The following is a 15,485-nucleotide window of genomic DNA, read 5'->3' as shown; positions in this document are numbered from 1 at the left end:
TCTGCACTGTAAATTCTATGACTAGGACTTCTGTCATGTGAGAGTACCTTTAAGAAATGGGTGTTTATAAATGGGTGTGTGAATATAAATATCTGAGGTAGGGCAGCACGGTGGCACAGTGGTTAGCATTGCTGCCTATGGCACCAAGGACCTGAGTTTGAATCCCGGCTCTGGGTCACTGTCCGTGAGGAGTTTGCACATTCTCCCCGTGTCTGCGTGGGTTTCGCCCCCACAACCCAAAGATGTGCAGGTTAGGTGGATTGGCCACATTAAATTGCCCCTTAATTGGAAAAAATAATTGGGTATTCTAAATTTAAATAAATAAATAAATGACTGTGGTGAGTGTACCTTTAAGAAATGGGTGTTTACTGCTGCAGTGATGTCAGAGAGTGGATGGAGCTGGGTTGACTGTCAGCTTTTTACTTCCGTTTTTGAGCAGGCTGCAGGGTGTGTTTTAGTTTTGTTTTCGTTTTCAGTGTTGGAGCTGAAGCCAGACCAAGTAGGGGTACTGCTGTTCTCTCTGCCATCAAAAGACTATCTCTTGATAATTTGGTGAATTCAGAATTATAAATGTTTTCAGTAGTGACTTTAACCTGATGTGCTTCTGATAAAGGTCTTGTTTTTAAGTCGTATGGATGTTAAAAAGGAAAGCTTAAAGGTTTACTTAGTGTTGTAGTCTTTGGGGGTTGTATTTGATGCTAAGATGTTCACTGTTTGTTTTAAGAAGGTTAACTTGAGTTCATAAAATAAACATTGTTTTGCTTTAATAAATACTTTTCTATTTCTGCTGTATCACACCTGTAGAGTGAGCCGTGTGTTCCCCATATCACAATCTATTAAAAGTTGTGGGTCACGTGAACTCCATGATACACTTTGGGGTTCTCTAAACCCTGGCCCATAACACTTCTATGACAAGTCTTCATTCACAATGGACTTTAAACATTTTACATACCTTGCAATATTCTACAGCAATATTACACTCAAGAGTTCATACCGTGTCACGATAACGATGCTTTTTTTTTTGGTTGAATATTGCATGATAATACCACACTTCAACACTTCTCCAACCCCAGAGTTCACCTCAGCTTCACTGCAACTTTAACCCATTTCCATGGGCGTAAGCAAAATAATCTCACCTTCTCTTGCTCTGCAAGCAAGATGCGAGCCTGGTTATTCTCTGTTGAGGACATCAGAGAGTCATTCCTCTGTTCCATCAGCAAATTACTCTGTTCCACATACCTGCAAGAGGAGGGAGACAGACAAAGGAATGGGGAATACAAGTGAGGGATAACAGCAAATGAGGATGAAGGCATGGCAAAGTTTGAATTACTGCGCGTGACAATATTTTGACTAGTCTATTTTTGGTCATGCACTATCTCGATAGGTTTAAATCATCAACTCGTCAGACTAGCAGTTCTGAAAGAAGTTAGCCATAAACAGATGTCACATCAAGTGGACAATAATGCTTAAAGTCTGTCAACATACATAAATTTGTAACCTCTACACCCTTTTTTTCCCTACAGTTTTATGAAGTGGTGAACAGACCCCATTCGGGATCACTTGCTCCGTTTTGGGCACCAAACCACAGATGGACGATACTGGCCTTGGAGAGGGCAGAACAAAGAATTGCTGGCATGACATTGGGGCTTAAAGAGTTGTTACAAGGGTATTATAAGCTTGGTTTGTATAATTTTTATGTTTAGAATGCATAGGGAGATCCAATAGTGCCTTTAAAATGATAAATGGATTCAAAAAAGGTCGACACCAAAAAAACTATTTCCTCTGGTAGAAGAATTCGTATTGGAGCATTGCTTTCAAATTTGAGTTGGCAACAGAGCAATCAGGAAGCACTTTACCACACAAAGGAGTATGGAAATCTGGAACTTCCTTCCCCAAAAAGCTGTGAAGCTAAGTCAATGGAAATGTTCAATATTGAGACTGTTAATAAGGTTAGTGAGAGATATTGAGCAAAACGCCAGTAAATGGAGTTGAGGTTCAGATCAGGCAGAACAGCTTCAAGGGACTAAATGGCCTATTCTGGTCTATAAAATAACCAGGCACCAGTGGACTTGGCTTAATTGCCTTTTCTGAATTGCGAATGGGATATTGAGGGTGACCTTGCTCCCAGTGACAGCATCAGTCGCATGGTTGAGATTATACATTCACCAGTTGTTACACAGCTCCAGTTCCCAGTCATACGCTTCACAGGGGAATGTAGAATGCACTGCCCCACAATTTCATAGATGGAGAGCAAGTAGAGAGATTTGAAAGGGAAAAGGGGCATTCCCTGGATAGCAAAGGGTATGGAGAAAAGGGAAACAAATTGGGATTAAAATAGAGCAGCATGAACAACTAATACATTGTAAGCCAAACTGTCTACTCTTAAATTTGAACGGCAAACAAAAAAATGACTAGATGCAAACCCAACAGGCCTTCATCCTGAACCTTAGATGATTAATCCTTCCTGCTGTAAACAGTTCACATTTGCTGCCAATGTAAACAAAATCACAGACTGGGACAATATTGAAGCCCCTTCTATATAGGAGTCCCTGTGGTCTTGTTCTTACAACAATTCACTGTGCCCTACAATTTTCTCTCCTTCAAGCATTTCTTCCAATTCCTTTTTTAATACTATCAAATTTTATCCATCACCCCATCAATTCCACCGTCTATGTAGCATGTTGACCTTTATTGCAAGGGAATTGGAATATAGGAATAAAGAAGGAGCAGTGGTGTAGTGGGATTGTCACTGGATTAGTATTCCAGGTAACCAGGGCAATGCTCTGGAGACAAGGGTTTGAATCCCACCACAGCAGATGGTGAAATTTGATATTCAAGAAAAATCTGGAATTAAAAGTCTGAAACCATTATCGACTGTTGTTAGAAAAATCCATCTGGTTCACTAATGTCACTTAGGGAAGGAAATCTGCCATCCCTTACTTGGTAATAATAAACTCTCAAATGCCCCTCTGAAATGAGAAAAACAAGACAGGCAGTTCAAGAGCAATTAGGGATGGGCTACAAATGCTGGGCCAGCCCACAATCCATGAATGAGAAAAAAAAACTCTTGCGCTAATTGTACAGGGCTTTGGTGAGACTGCACGTGGAGTAGCGTGTGCAGTTATGTCTCCATAATTAAAGAAGGATTATACGAGGCACTGCAGCAAAGGTTCACTAGATTGGTCCCTGAGAGAGGGCTGTCCTACAAGAGGCTGAGTAAATTGGGCCTACGCTCCCAGGAATTTAGAAGAATGATAGGTGATCTCATTAAGACATACAAGAATCTAAAGGGGCATCACAGGATAGAAACAGGAGGTTGTTTCCCCTGAAAGGGTTTGTGAACCTTTGGAATTCTCTATTGTTGAATACATTTAATGTGGAATGAAGAACAATAATCAGCCATGATCATACTGAATGGTATAGCAGGCTCAAGGGCTACATGTTCAAATGCTCAAATTCAAATCTGGCTTGTGTCAACGTAACCATGCTGATATTCTGTTAAAGTGGACCCGTTGGTTTTCATTAATTTAATAACTGCTTTAAGCATCAGAGGATAATTAACCTTTCCAGTTCCAGCCTTACTCCAGGTGCTATTGATGAAAATACCCATGGAGTAAAATCCTCCTGTGCATTATGTATAATTATGTCCAAGGTGGATCTGTCTACATTTATGATGGAACCATGTTGGTCAATGTCTGGGCTTCATCCAGCTCTAATGATCTTATTTGGGAATTGGGAACAAGTATTAAAAACTGATTTTCATTCTCTGCAAACAGCCTTTAAGCATCAAGTCAGTGGTGGGGAACCTGTGGCCTGGGGGTCAATACTGACTGTGAGAGCCATGCACTTCCTCGGTGTCCAAAGTGTCAATATTCCTTTTCTTTTTACCATTTGGAGTTTTAAAAAAAATAAATGTGAGTGTACCCAATTATTTTTTTTCCAATTAAGGGACAATTTAGCGTGGCAAATCCACCTAACCTGCACATTTTTGGGTTGGGGGGGGGGGTGAAACCCACTCAGACACAGGGAAAATGTGCAAACTCCACACGGACAGTGACCCAGGGCCAGGATCGAATCTGGGACCTCAGTGCCGTAGGCAGCAGTGCTAACCACTGTGCTACATGCCACCCTTTACCATTTGAATCTTATTCATAGGGTCATGGTTAGTCGACAAGTCTGATTTCAATCTTGTGGGCCACTGAAATGAAGGAGGGCCACTCATGCGGCCCAGACACTAGTCTAACATCACTGATTTTAGTCAACTGACAGCTTAGACATGCTCTACCATGAATGAGAACAGGTCAATCACGTTTATACATGAAACACTGGAAGAGCTTGGTTAATAAGAACACTCATCAACAACACCTAGACAAGTAAGGCTGATACTGCAAGGTTTAATTAGCACCAGATGCCTTAAAAAAGGCAAATATTGAGTCAATGAAAACCAGCTCACTCACATTGACAAAGCACAGAACCACAGACAGGTATAGCAGAGGCAGCAGCTATTTGACCCATCAAGTCTGTTCTAGCTCTTTCAAACAGCAATTCAGGTAGTATCATTCTACTGGCTTGTGTCAACATGACCATGCTGATAGTCTGTTGAAATTGACCTGTTGGTTTTCATTAATTTAATAACTGCTTTTTTAAGCATCAGGGGATAATTAACCTTTCCTGTTCCAGCCTTAATTGTCCAGGTGATATTGATGAATATACTCATTGAGTAAAATCCTCCTGTTCGATTCCCGGCTTGAGTCACTGTCTGTGTGGAGTCTGCGTGGGTTTCTTCCGGTGCTCCGGTTTCCTCCCACTGTCCAAAGACGTGCAGGTTAGGTGGATTGGCCATGATAAATTGCCCTTAGTGTCCAAAAAAAAAGGTTAGGAGGAGTTATTGGGTTTCGGGGATAGGGTGGAAGTCAGGCCTTAAGTGGGTCGGTGCAGACTCGATGGGCCGAATGGCCTCCTTCTGCACTGTATGTTCTATGATTCAATTGTATCTCTTCAAGCATGTATCCTCTCCTTCTGAAAGCAACTACTGAATCTCTATCCACTAACACAGGTGTCTAAGCAAGTGTATTAAGTCCATACAAACTAAAGAGCCTGCATCAACAAAAATAACCAGAATACAGAATTTATATCCATCACACTATTGTGGATAGGTCACTGCAGTTAGGAGTTGGGAACAAAACATTATAAAATTATTTCATTGATTGAGAACTGCTTTATAGGGTTACTTTAAAATGAACTGGAAGTCCACACATTGACTACTGACATGGGTTCCATCATAAATACAGACTTGTCCATCTGGGATATATGTTTGCGTACAGTACACAAGAGGAGTTTGGTCAATGAGTGAGCTCATCAAAGCACCAGTCAGGAGAATTATCCCTGATGCCTAAAAAAGGCAATCAGGTTAATGAAAACAAGCGAGTCCACTTGAACAGGCAATTAGCCACAGCTTTTATCAACACAATCCAGTCAACTAACTATTTTAATTTAAGCCGTTCAGGGTTCAAATCAAGCCAATCCCTGCATGATTGTACAGAGAATGAATGAATGCTTGCCCCCAAGTGGTGAAACAGCAACATTCCTCGATTACCTCTCAGCATGAATAAAATATTTTCAAATAAACCTACTCATCTGAAACTAAAGATGTATTTCTGTCTTGAACTTCCTTTAACTTTCCTCACACTATTTGGGATCAAAGCGGTTTTGATTTCCACTCGGGTACCTTTGGTTTCGCTGGATCAGGTCACTAATCTTCCCATTCTGTTCTTCAATCCGACTGCTTTTGTCAAACACTTCCTGTTTCAGTCTCTCATTTTCCTGCAAAGGATCAGAGTAGATGGAAAAGGCAAATAAAGCACAAACTACCAAGCACATGGAAATACTTTCCACTCAATGAGTGAAAGTGTCCAAAAGCAAAGCACCATAACCACCCACATCAGAAAATAGTGTCAGGTCTTATTAATACTTCTGGGTACAGGTCATTAACACATTTACCAGAGCAAAATGACAGCTGTTAAGTGTTTGAGCACAGCACTCGTGAGATTGTAACACGTACAGGGCTGTAGCATTTACGTTGGTGTACATTAACATGCACACTAGGATACATAGTGATTGATCATTAACACCCTCAGAATATCGTACTGACTGTTTAAACTGGTAAAAAAAATACACTAGGGCACGATCATCATGAAATGTGTACACAGTCCACAATGCACAGTTCTCGGCCCAACCTCATACTAACTTGTTCAATATTTTGTTGTAGGCAATAATCAGTCTCTGTTATACAAATCCAAACTCCATGTGAGCTGGTTGGGGATTGTCTATATGGGAGGGGACACACCTACACAGTTATAAATCATTTGCTGGGTAGAGGTAAGAGGGAAACAAATGGTACAATGCAGACACCATTGCATCAGAGTAGAACACACATGAGGCAGCGTAATAAATTAACTTGAATCATAAGCTACAGGAAAGTCTGCCGAGAGGAGATTGTATGGATGCACAGGGGATGACTGAGACAATGTGAAAATGATGGCAAGATGTCACAAAGGAATGATGACAATCAATGCAAACAGCAGCAGCTTCCCAGTAAATAAATTGCTCAGAGAGTTGGTGCAGCACAATGAGCGGAATGGCCTCCTTCTCCGTTGTAAAAATTCTGTGATTTTGTGAAAAAGTGCTAAATTTCCATGGTGTGGATTTTCTATATGGCAACTGTTTGATTGTTTGGGATGCCTCCATACGCTCCTGCTCCTCCTTCCACAATGTGTAGAGAAAAACAGATGGATATACACAGGTGACCACACCACAGTATGACAAAGGCATCTTCACAGCATCTTCTCCACAAACCCAACATCTAGACACATAGCAAATGCACTTACCTGGATAATTCTCTGGATGTTATGCATGATCATGCTAGTTTCCATCGTTACTGATGAAATGCCTGGGAATAATGAGGGCCCGCTCATATGTTTCTGCAAATCTTCCACCTGCGACATAGAAGGACAGTTATCAGCTTCACTATATTCTCTCGAGATGAGGCAAGTATCTTTTATCCATAACATCCCTTTCTTTTACCTGTAGCCTCACACGCGTACGTCATATTAATGCACATCAAGCTTGTAATCTTGATCTTGCACCTGACTCCCTTGTCCCAGCACCTGTCATTGATAGCGTCAGCTCATTTGACTATGGAGGCTGCAATATCCAAGCCTTATTTGCCATTACATAATATTTTTAAAAATGTATGAATTCTTCAGTCGTGGACTTTTTGTATTCAATAAGGGAATTGAAGCACAACTGACATAGGCAGCATTTGGTGCCCATCCCTAATAGTCCTCGAGAATGTAGGGGTGAGCCACCTTCTTGTCCTACTGCAGTCCATCCACTGTAGCTACACTCACTAAATCTTAGGAAGGATGAAGGGACAGCAAATAATAAGAAAGAACATAAGAACTAAGAGCAGGAGTAGGCCATCTGGCCCCGCGAGCCTGCTCCGCCATTCAATGAGATCATGGCTGATCTTTTGTGGACTCAGCTCCACTTTCCGGCCTGAACACCATAACCCTTAATCCCTTTATTCTTCAAAAAACTATCTATCTTTACCTTAAAAACATTTAATGAAGGAGCCTCAACTGCTTCACTGGGCAAGGAATTCCATAGATTCACAACCCTTTGGGTGAAGAAGTTCCTCCTAAACTCCGTCCTAAATCTACTTCCCCTTATTTTGAGGCTATGCCCCCTAGTTCTGCTTTCACCCGCCAGTGGAAACAACCTGCCCGCATCTATCCTATCTATTCCCTTCATAATTTTATATGTTTCTATAAGATCTCCCCTCGTCCTTCTAAATTCCAATGAGTACAGTCCCAGTCTACTCAACCTCTCCTCGTAATCCAACCCCATCAGCTCTGGGATTAACCTCGTGAATCTCCTCTGCACACCCTCCAGTGCCAGTACGTCCTTTCTCAAGTAAGGAGACCAAAACTGAACACAATACACCAGGTGTGGCCTCACTAACACCTTATACAATTGCAGCATAACCTCCCTAGTCTTAAAACTCCATCCCTCTGCAATGGTTATCCATGGTCACTTAAGGTGCTGATGTGGACAAAAACCCGAGCTGATGGTGTTAAACATGCTCACCCGCCCGTTTGTTTAGTTGCTGACTCTGTTTTCCGCAACATGCCAAGCTGAAGATTCCAAAAGCAACCCACCTTAAGAGAAAGCTGGTCGATTTTATCAGAAGTCTTGCCAATAGCTAATCGAATCTCAGTGTTATGCTGCCGCGCCTCGGTCATCATAAAGGAAGTGACATCTCCAGCAGCTACAAAAACAGAAGAAAAAAAGCACAACAACTCAGGTTAAGAGTGTTGAAGTGTTTTTACTATTCTGCAAGCTACAAAATATTGAATTTGTGCAATTAAAGATCAACTTTCTGCAAGGAAAATCAAACACACAACAGCATCCCACCTCGCCACCAAATTCACAAGCTACCCATTGAATTTGCTGCTCCACTGAGTGGAGTGCAAGACAGCAAGTCACTGGTGCTTTACATACAACATTAGACACCGAAACCCCATAAACGTAACTTCTTTCAAGCACTGTGTACTGACAGCCACAGTACAAGGCAGGGGCTTGTGCAGAACATGACCTCAGCCACTACAACCCAACCAACTAATCAATGAGCACAAGAATCAAGAGACAGTCCATTAACCAGAAGGACAGAGAACGATCCCGCTATCAAACGGGATCCCCCAACCCCCCCATAAGTGCCGTTACGCCTGGGCCACGTTTCGGTGGACCAGTGCTAAACAGCGTTCAATCCCAGGCCTCGGGATAATCAGGCGCATACATAGGCTCATTTAAATATGTTCATCTGGATCTTGCCCAACAAGGGCATGATGGAGATCGTGCTCCCCCCAAATGAGATCTCATTGATCCCATGACTAAAGAATTCATACGTTCAGAGTGTCACAAATCTCGTCACGCCACTGAGTTGGGCAGGACAAGGCCGATCGATCCTGCCCAGGAGATAGCATTTAAAATCAAAGCACATGGGATTGGGGATGGTGTATTGAGATGGATAGAAAACTGGTTGGCTGACAGGAAACAAAAAGTAGGGTCATTTTCCAATTGGTAGGCAGTGACTAATGGAGTACCACAGGGAGTGGTGCTGGGACTCCAGCTATTCAATATATATCAATGATTTAGATGAAGCATCTAAATGTAATATTTTCAAATGAGGATGAACTATATGGAAGATGCAGAGATGCTTCAATGTGACTTGGACAAGTTGAATGAGTGGGCAAATGCATGGTAGATGCAGTACAATGTAGATAAATGTGAGGTTATCCACTTTGGTAGCAAAAACAGGAAAGCAGATGATTGTCGGAATTGCTACATATTGAGAGAGAGGAATGTGCAACGAGACCTGGGTGTCATTGTACAAAGTATGCGGGTGCAGTAGCCAGTCAAGAAAGCAAACTCTGTGCTGGCCTTCAAAGCAAAAGGATTAGAGTGCAGGAGCAGGGATGAATTTCTGCAGTCATACAGGGCCTTGGTAAGACCACACCTGGAATATTGTGTGCCGTTTTGGTCTTCTTATCTGAAGAAGGATGTTCTTGCTATAGAGGGAGTGCAGCAAAGGTTTACCAGACTGATTGCCGAGATGGCGGAACTGACATGAGGAGAGATTGAGTCGGCTAGGATGATACTGGCTGGATTTGAGAAGAATATGGGAAGATCTCTAAAATTCAAACAGGACTAAACTGGGCAGATGCAGGATGGATGTTCCCAATGGTGGGGGGAATCCAGAACCAGGGGTCACAATCTGAGGATACAGGGTAGGCCATTTAGGACCGAGCCGAGGAGAAATTTCTTCAGCCTGTGGAATTCTCTACCACAGAAAACAGTTGAGGCCAAAATATTTTATGTTTTTAAGGAGTTAGATACAGCACTGGGGAATAAAGGGATCAAACTAAAGGAGGGGTGAGAGAGAAAAGGGGAATAGGGTATTGAGTTGGATGAATAACCACGATCATTATGAATGGCAGAGTAGGTGCAAACGGCCGAAAGCCTACTTCTGCTCCTATTCTCTATGTTTCTATGACCAAGCAATCATGTCTGTAGAACTACAGCAAAGGACTACATACACTGCAAATTAATGGCTTACAAATTAAGATTAATTCCAGAATTTTACACAAACCAGAAAATGCCATCTCTTGAGCATAGTGCCTGGTACAAACGCAACATTCATACCTTGGTACTGCGGTGTCTGGGCTGGGAACATCGGCGCAACAGTCTGAATCTGGGTCTGGGCAACATGACCTTGTGGGTAACCATAGGATATTCCTGCATATGGCTGAATTAGAGAAAAGATAAATGTCCAATTATTTCTTTGAAAAAAAAAGTCAAACTTCCTCCATTTTTCTATCTACCCATCACAGCAGGTGACATGACTGCTCCGTTAGCTGGGCAGGCAGGCATCCTTCACACTTTTAAAACCAGTGTGACGGACCCAAAATCAGTGAGCACAGACTATTAGCTCATGCAAACAGGTGAAGCTGACTCGCAGTTGAAGTGGGTGAAGTCATAGTCCCCTGGTCTGATAGCTTTATTAATATTCACATGCTTTAACCTAAGTTACACAAGGAGGGAATTGCCCAATAGCCCAGTGATGAGCAGAGAATGTAGGACAGTAGATCTGTCCCAGTTAAGAATCCTTCAAACAGGAGTAGATATTAGCATTAGGTGCTCATCCCTTCTACTCTGCAATATCCACAGATATCCACTTTCTGCCTCGTCTATCCTCTTGTGTATTCTTGATTTTAAATTTGCACAATCCTTGGCCACTATGCATTCAGTCGGCACGGCTCAGAGCTCAAGAATGATCTCCCCACTTATCTTTCCCCCTTCTTGATTAAGCTTTTGATCAACCTTTTCAATACTCCTTACATGGCTCGGTCTAAAATCTTGTTTGACATGGGGCTTGAATATTGCCGAAACTATTACAAAATGGTCAGTGTCTGTCATCAGCTTTCTGGGAAACGGATAACAACTTCACGTACGTAGGTAAATATCAGAAATTCAGATGCTTCAATCAGCAATTTTCTGTTCCTCCACAGGGTGTCCCATTTGATGCCCTTCCAGATGTAAATCTATTATCAATCATTGAGCTGATGCGAACTTTCACTTCTCATGCTATTTACTTGAAAAAAAATTACACATTGTTGAGTGAGACGGAATTTGGTTAATGGTGGAATAGGCCATAATGAGCTGAAAAACTAAATTTTACATTTGTGGAGAGCCAAATTTCTCCATTCAGTGAAAACTATTCCACTGGGTTTTTAAATAACTTTCTTTCCAAATTTTATAATATTTCAGCTTCCAGTTTGACCCCACGTGTATGTTTCAATCTTTACTTCTACCTGCCAGCTGTGGTTCAGTTGGTAGCACTGTGGCCTCGGAGTCACAAGTTTCCAGGTTCAAGTCCCACTCCAAAGCTTGAATGCGAAAACAATTGCAGTTGATACTCCATACTCAGATATACTTCATTTTTAGGGGGTCAGTTAGCTCAGTTTGCTAGATGGCTAGAGTGTGGTGCAGAATGTTGCCAATGGGGCAGGTTCAATACCCATAGCAACTGTGGTACTCCATGAAGGCATGACTCCTTGCCTTGCCCCACATTTGATGTACAGCGGTGCCCTCAATACACGTAACCAATGGTCTCTCCCTGGAGAGCGATGCCTACTGCCCTCCATAGACTATGGCTAATTACCAAAAATTCCCTGTGCTTTTTTTGAAAGGGAAGTTAACTGAAATGTTATGATCTAAAAACCTTGGATTTACTTTACTGAAAAATTCAGACATCTCTTAATTTTACTATCCCCTATGATTTAATTAGTACTCAAGATATTACAGCTGTTAAATCAAGACTGTATCTGCCTGCTCAGATGGATAGAAAATATCCCATGTCCTGGCATAATATTATTCCTCAATCATTAAAAACGTTATCTGGTCATTGTCGCATTGCTGTTGTGAGCAACGTAGCTGCCATACTTGCTACATTACAACAGTGATCATGCTTCAAAATTTCTTCACTGCTTGTAAAGTGTTTCAAGACTCTTTTTCTGCAAAATTATAAAAAAGTGCATGATAAAATCTACTTGTTGCTTCCTGGTTTGAAATCAATGCGGATTCTCCCTGGTAGCTGGTTGCCACCTACTTCTGCTCCTACGTTCCCTTATTCAGTTTTTTTCTTCTTTTCTTATAAATTTCGAATACCCAATTAATTTTTTCCAATTAAGGGCCAATTTAGCGTGGCCAATCCACCTAGCCTGCACATCTTTGGGTTGTGGGGGCAAAACCCACCCAAACACGGGGAGAACGTGCAAAGTCCACATGGACAGTGACCCAGAGCTGGGATCAAACCTGGGACCTCGGCGCCGTGAGGCAGCAATGCTAACCACTGCGCCACCGTGCTGCCCTCCTGTTCCCTTATTCAGTTGATAAACTCACAGTCACAACTCTTTGATAGAGGTTCATTTGGGCCAATTCAACTCAAAAGGTTCAGTCAGCAACTGAAACTACTCTGGATTACTGCACACTAGTCGCGATCAAATCTCGGAGTTCTAAGTTAAATAAAAGTAGGGAATTGAAAGTTTTGCCCCCTTACCTCTGCTCACTCAAGCCCAAATTGATGGAAGATATTGCAATGTACCTGGAAGGACTGTCCACTGCCAGGCAGTCCATGTTGTGCAGACAGTGTGACCGGCATTAATGCTGCGGAGGATGGCGGGTGCATAGAAACAGGCACTGTTAATACGGAAAGAGAATATTGGTGATCATTCAGGAAAGTCTGCAAGGAGTGACAAATGGAGTAGTTCAAATGCAAAATTAAATTGGCAAATCTTTGAGAATTAGCTGCCCAGCAGTGTGTGAATTGCCAGTGTAGCATTATTCAGTGACAGAAGACAAAGCGTATTCCAGATTCAAACTCCAACCTCTTAGATCACAACTGCAATGTTAGCCATGGTGGCTTTACAACAGGTCAGTGTGCCAAGTGAATACCAAGGAAAATACCAAATCAAATTTGTACATACCCCAATTGAAATTATTAACCTATTCAAATTGTGATAAAAAATATGACCGTGGTCAAATTTAATTAACTGAACAGAGGCCTTACCTGGTGCTGGCTGCTGTGAAGGCAGATTGTGAACAGGATGTGCAGTGTGCTGAACCGATGATGGGGCAGGAGATGGGGCAGCAAGAGGGGCACCCCGCAATGAATGATCCTGTGGGATTGATACAGAATGTTAAGGAGATCGTGGAGGAAAAAAAAAAAAAAATCAGAATAAGAACATGTGGTTAGCTGTAATCACCCAAATCAGCCCACAACAACAGCCCACATTATGCCTCAGTATTTGGAGCGCAAAGATTACACCTGACGCATGGGGATACAAATGGGAGCCTTTCGGTGGCGACATGTAGAAGAGCAGTTATACACAAGGTGGATCTCGCCCCATTTCTACCCCATTTTGAGGACATTTGGGCTGGAGTTTGATAAGATTGATGGATTAAGATTCCCAGCCAAATGGATGCCCAATAAATACTAAACTAAGCAGCAGAAAAATTAGAAAACAATGTCAAACTCGGAAGCCTCAAGAGCTCGGTCTGTGAGGAAAATGGCAGAGGCTCCTGCAGCATCAGTGGTCACTCAACTAATCGCTAAGATGTTTACTGGCATCTAGTGGGGGAACTTCAGAACCTACGGCAGAAGGTCTCGGAGGATCATGAAAGAGCGATTCAGGGGGCAATCGAGAGGCCTTGGCAAAAGTGGATGAAGTTTTAAAGGCGCAAGGTGCAGAGCTAAAAAGAGGTGGGGGCAGCTCTTTCAAGGCAAGGTGACCAGATCACCTGTCTGGAAATGGTGCAGGTGGCCGGTGACAAGGCATTGAGAGCCACGGTGGACGGTTTGGGAAATTGCTCCTGGAGACAGAACAAAGAAAAGTACAGCACAGGAACAGGCCCTTCGGCTCTCCAAGCCTGCGCCGACCATGCTGTCCGTCTAAACTAAAATCTTCTACACTTCCAGGGTTCATATCCCTCTATTCCCATCCTATTCATGTAACTTGATGGTGGCTCGGTTGCAGGAGGATCTATGACGATGTTGGAGCAGAGCTGGCCAAGAGGCGTGCAGCATTCAACAAACCAAAGTTGCATCGTATTGGAGGAATGTTTGATTTGGCGTGGTTTACCTTGTGCACCTCCGAGTGACTTATCAATCGAAAGATTACTACTTTGAAACTGTGGAGGAGGCTGTTCAGAAACATGAAATGGGATCGTGATAACTGCGAACTATATTGGTTGGGAGATGCATGTCTGAGATAGGAGTGGGAACTTTGGGTCTTGGTGGGGTGCTTTTCGAGCGTTTGAGCTTTGTATCTGGATTTTTACTGTGGGTTTTGTGGGATGGCTGTTGTTGTTCAGTTCTTTTTTTCCCTTGGAACGATTAAAGTTAGATTTGGGCAGGGGAGGGACTGGTTGGCGCTATGGTTTTTTTTTTGTTATGTTTATTACTCTGTATGGGGACGTCCTGCTAGCTAAACAGTTAGTTAACGGGAGCGGAGAGGTGAGAGAATCTGCAGCTGGATGGGGGGGGTAAGCATGAGCTTCGGTGTTTTGTTTTTGTTGGTGTTTGGGAGGGGGTGTTGGGGTCTTTGTTTGAGGGGTGGATGGGGGGGGGTAGTTCACTGAAGTTGGCTGTAAACCTTTCTTTGTTCAGTTTTGATGGTGGATTTGGCGGCCATCTTGGGTGGGCCTGGTGTCGGCTCTCTTTGAGTAGTTGTTGGACTGCCAAGGGAAAGGCTGGGTGGGGCAAGTCTATCATTCGCGATTTGTTGTTGGTTATTGATTGATTATTGGGTGTAAATTCGGAAGAAAAGTTGTGAAAAAAGGAAGAGAATAAAAATATTTAAAAAAAAGAAAAGGCATACAATGTGGCGGAGGTTAGTGGGAAGCGTGCAGAGGACACCTAAAAAAGCAAGAAGGAGGGAAAGATGAAATATAAATTTAAGTTAGCTAGCAATATAAAAGATGTTTGTAAAAGTTTTTTTCAACATATAAGTGGTAAGAGAACGACAGGAATGGGCATTGGCCACTGGAAAATGAGACTGGAGAAATCATAATAGGGAACAAAGAAATGGCAGAGAAAATGATACTTTGCAACAGTCTTCAGAGTGGAAGACACCAGTGGCATACCAGAACGTCAAGAGAGTCGGGGAACAAAGGTGAGTGTAGTGGCCATCATTTAAGTAGAAGATGCTGGGGAAACTGAAAGGTCTGTGCCGGCGGGATTGGCGGCGCAAGCGGGGTCCTGGGGGGGGCACGGGGCGATCAGACCCGGGGGGTGCCCCCGCGGTGGCCTGGCCCGCAATCAGGGCCCACCAATCGACGGGTGGGCCTGTGCCGTGGGGGCACTC

The 15,485-nt window shown here is 42.8% G+C and overlaps 1 protein-coding gene across 2 annotated transcripts in view; it reads right to left on the bottom strand.

The window, feature by feature from the left end:
• fkbp15a (FKBP prolyl isomerase family member 15a) overlaps positions 1–15,485 on the bottom strand; it is a 120,334-nt gene that overhangs the window by 44,180 nt on the left and 60,669 nt on the right. For both annotated transcript variants that reach the window (XM_038781516.1, XM_038781518.1), the window contains exons 13-19: positions 13,190–13,298; positions 12,725–12,819; positions 10,264–10,366; positions 8,220–8,329; positions 6,888–6,995; positions 5,729–5,823; positions 1,137–1,239 (exon numbers count right to left, since the gene is read on the bottom strand). In XM_038781516.1, coding sequence (XP_038637444.1) covers positions 1,137–1,239; positions 5,729–5,823; positions 6,888–6,995; positions 8,220–8,329; positions 10,264–10,366; positions 12,725–12,819; positions 13,190–13,298 — 723 coding nt within the window. The remainder of the gene's footprint in view (positions 1–1,136; positions 1,240–5,728; positions 5,824–6,887; positions 6,996–8,219; positions 8,330–10,263; positions 10,367–12,724; positions 12,820–13,189; positions 13,299–15,485) is intronic.

The sequence above is a fragment of the Scyliorhinus canicula genome, chromosome 21 (assembly GCF_902713615.1).
Source record: "Scyliorhinus canicula chromosome 21, sScyCan1.1, whole genome shotgun sequence".
NCBI lineage: Eukaryota > Metazoa > Chordata > Chondrichthyes > Carcharhiniformes > Scyliorhinidae > Scyliorhinus > Scyliorhinus canicula.
Note: the sequence above shows the minus strand (reverse complement) of the source record. Positions and strands in the feature narration are given on the sequence as shown.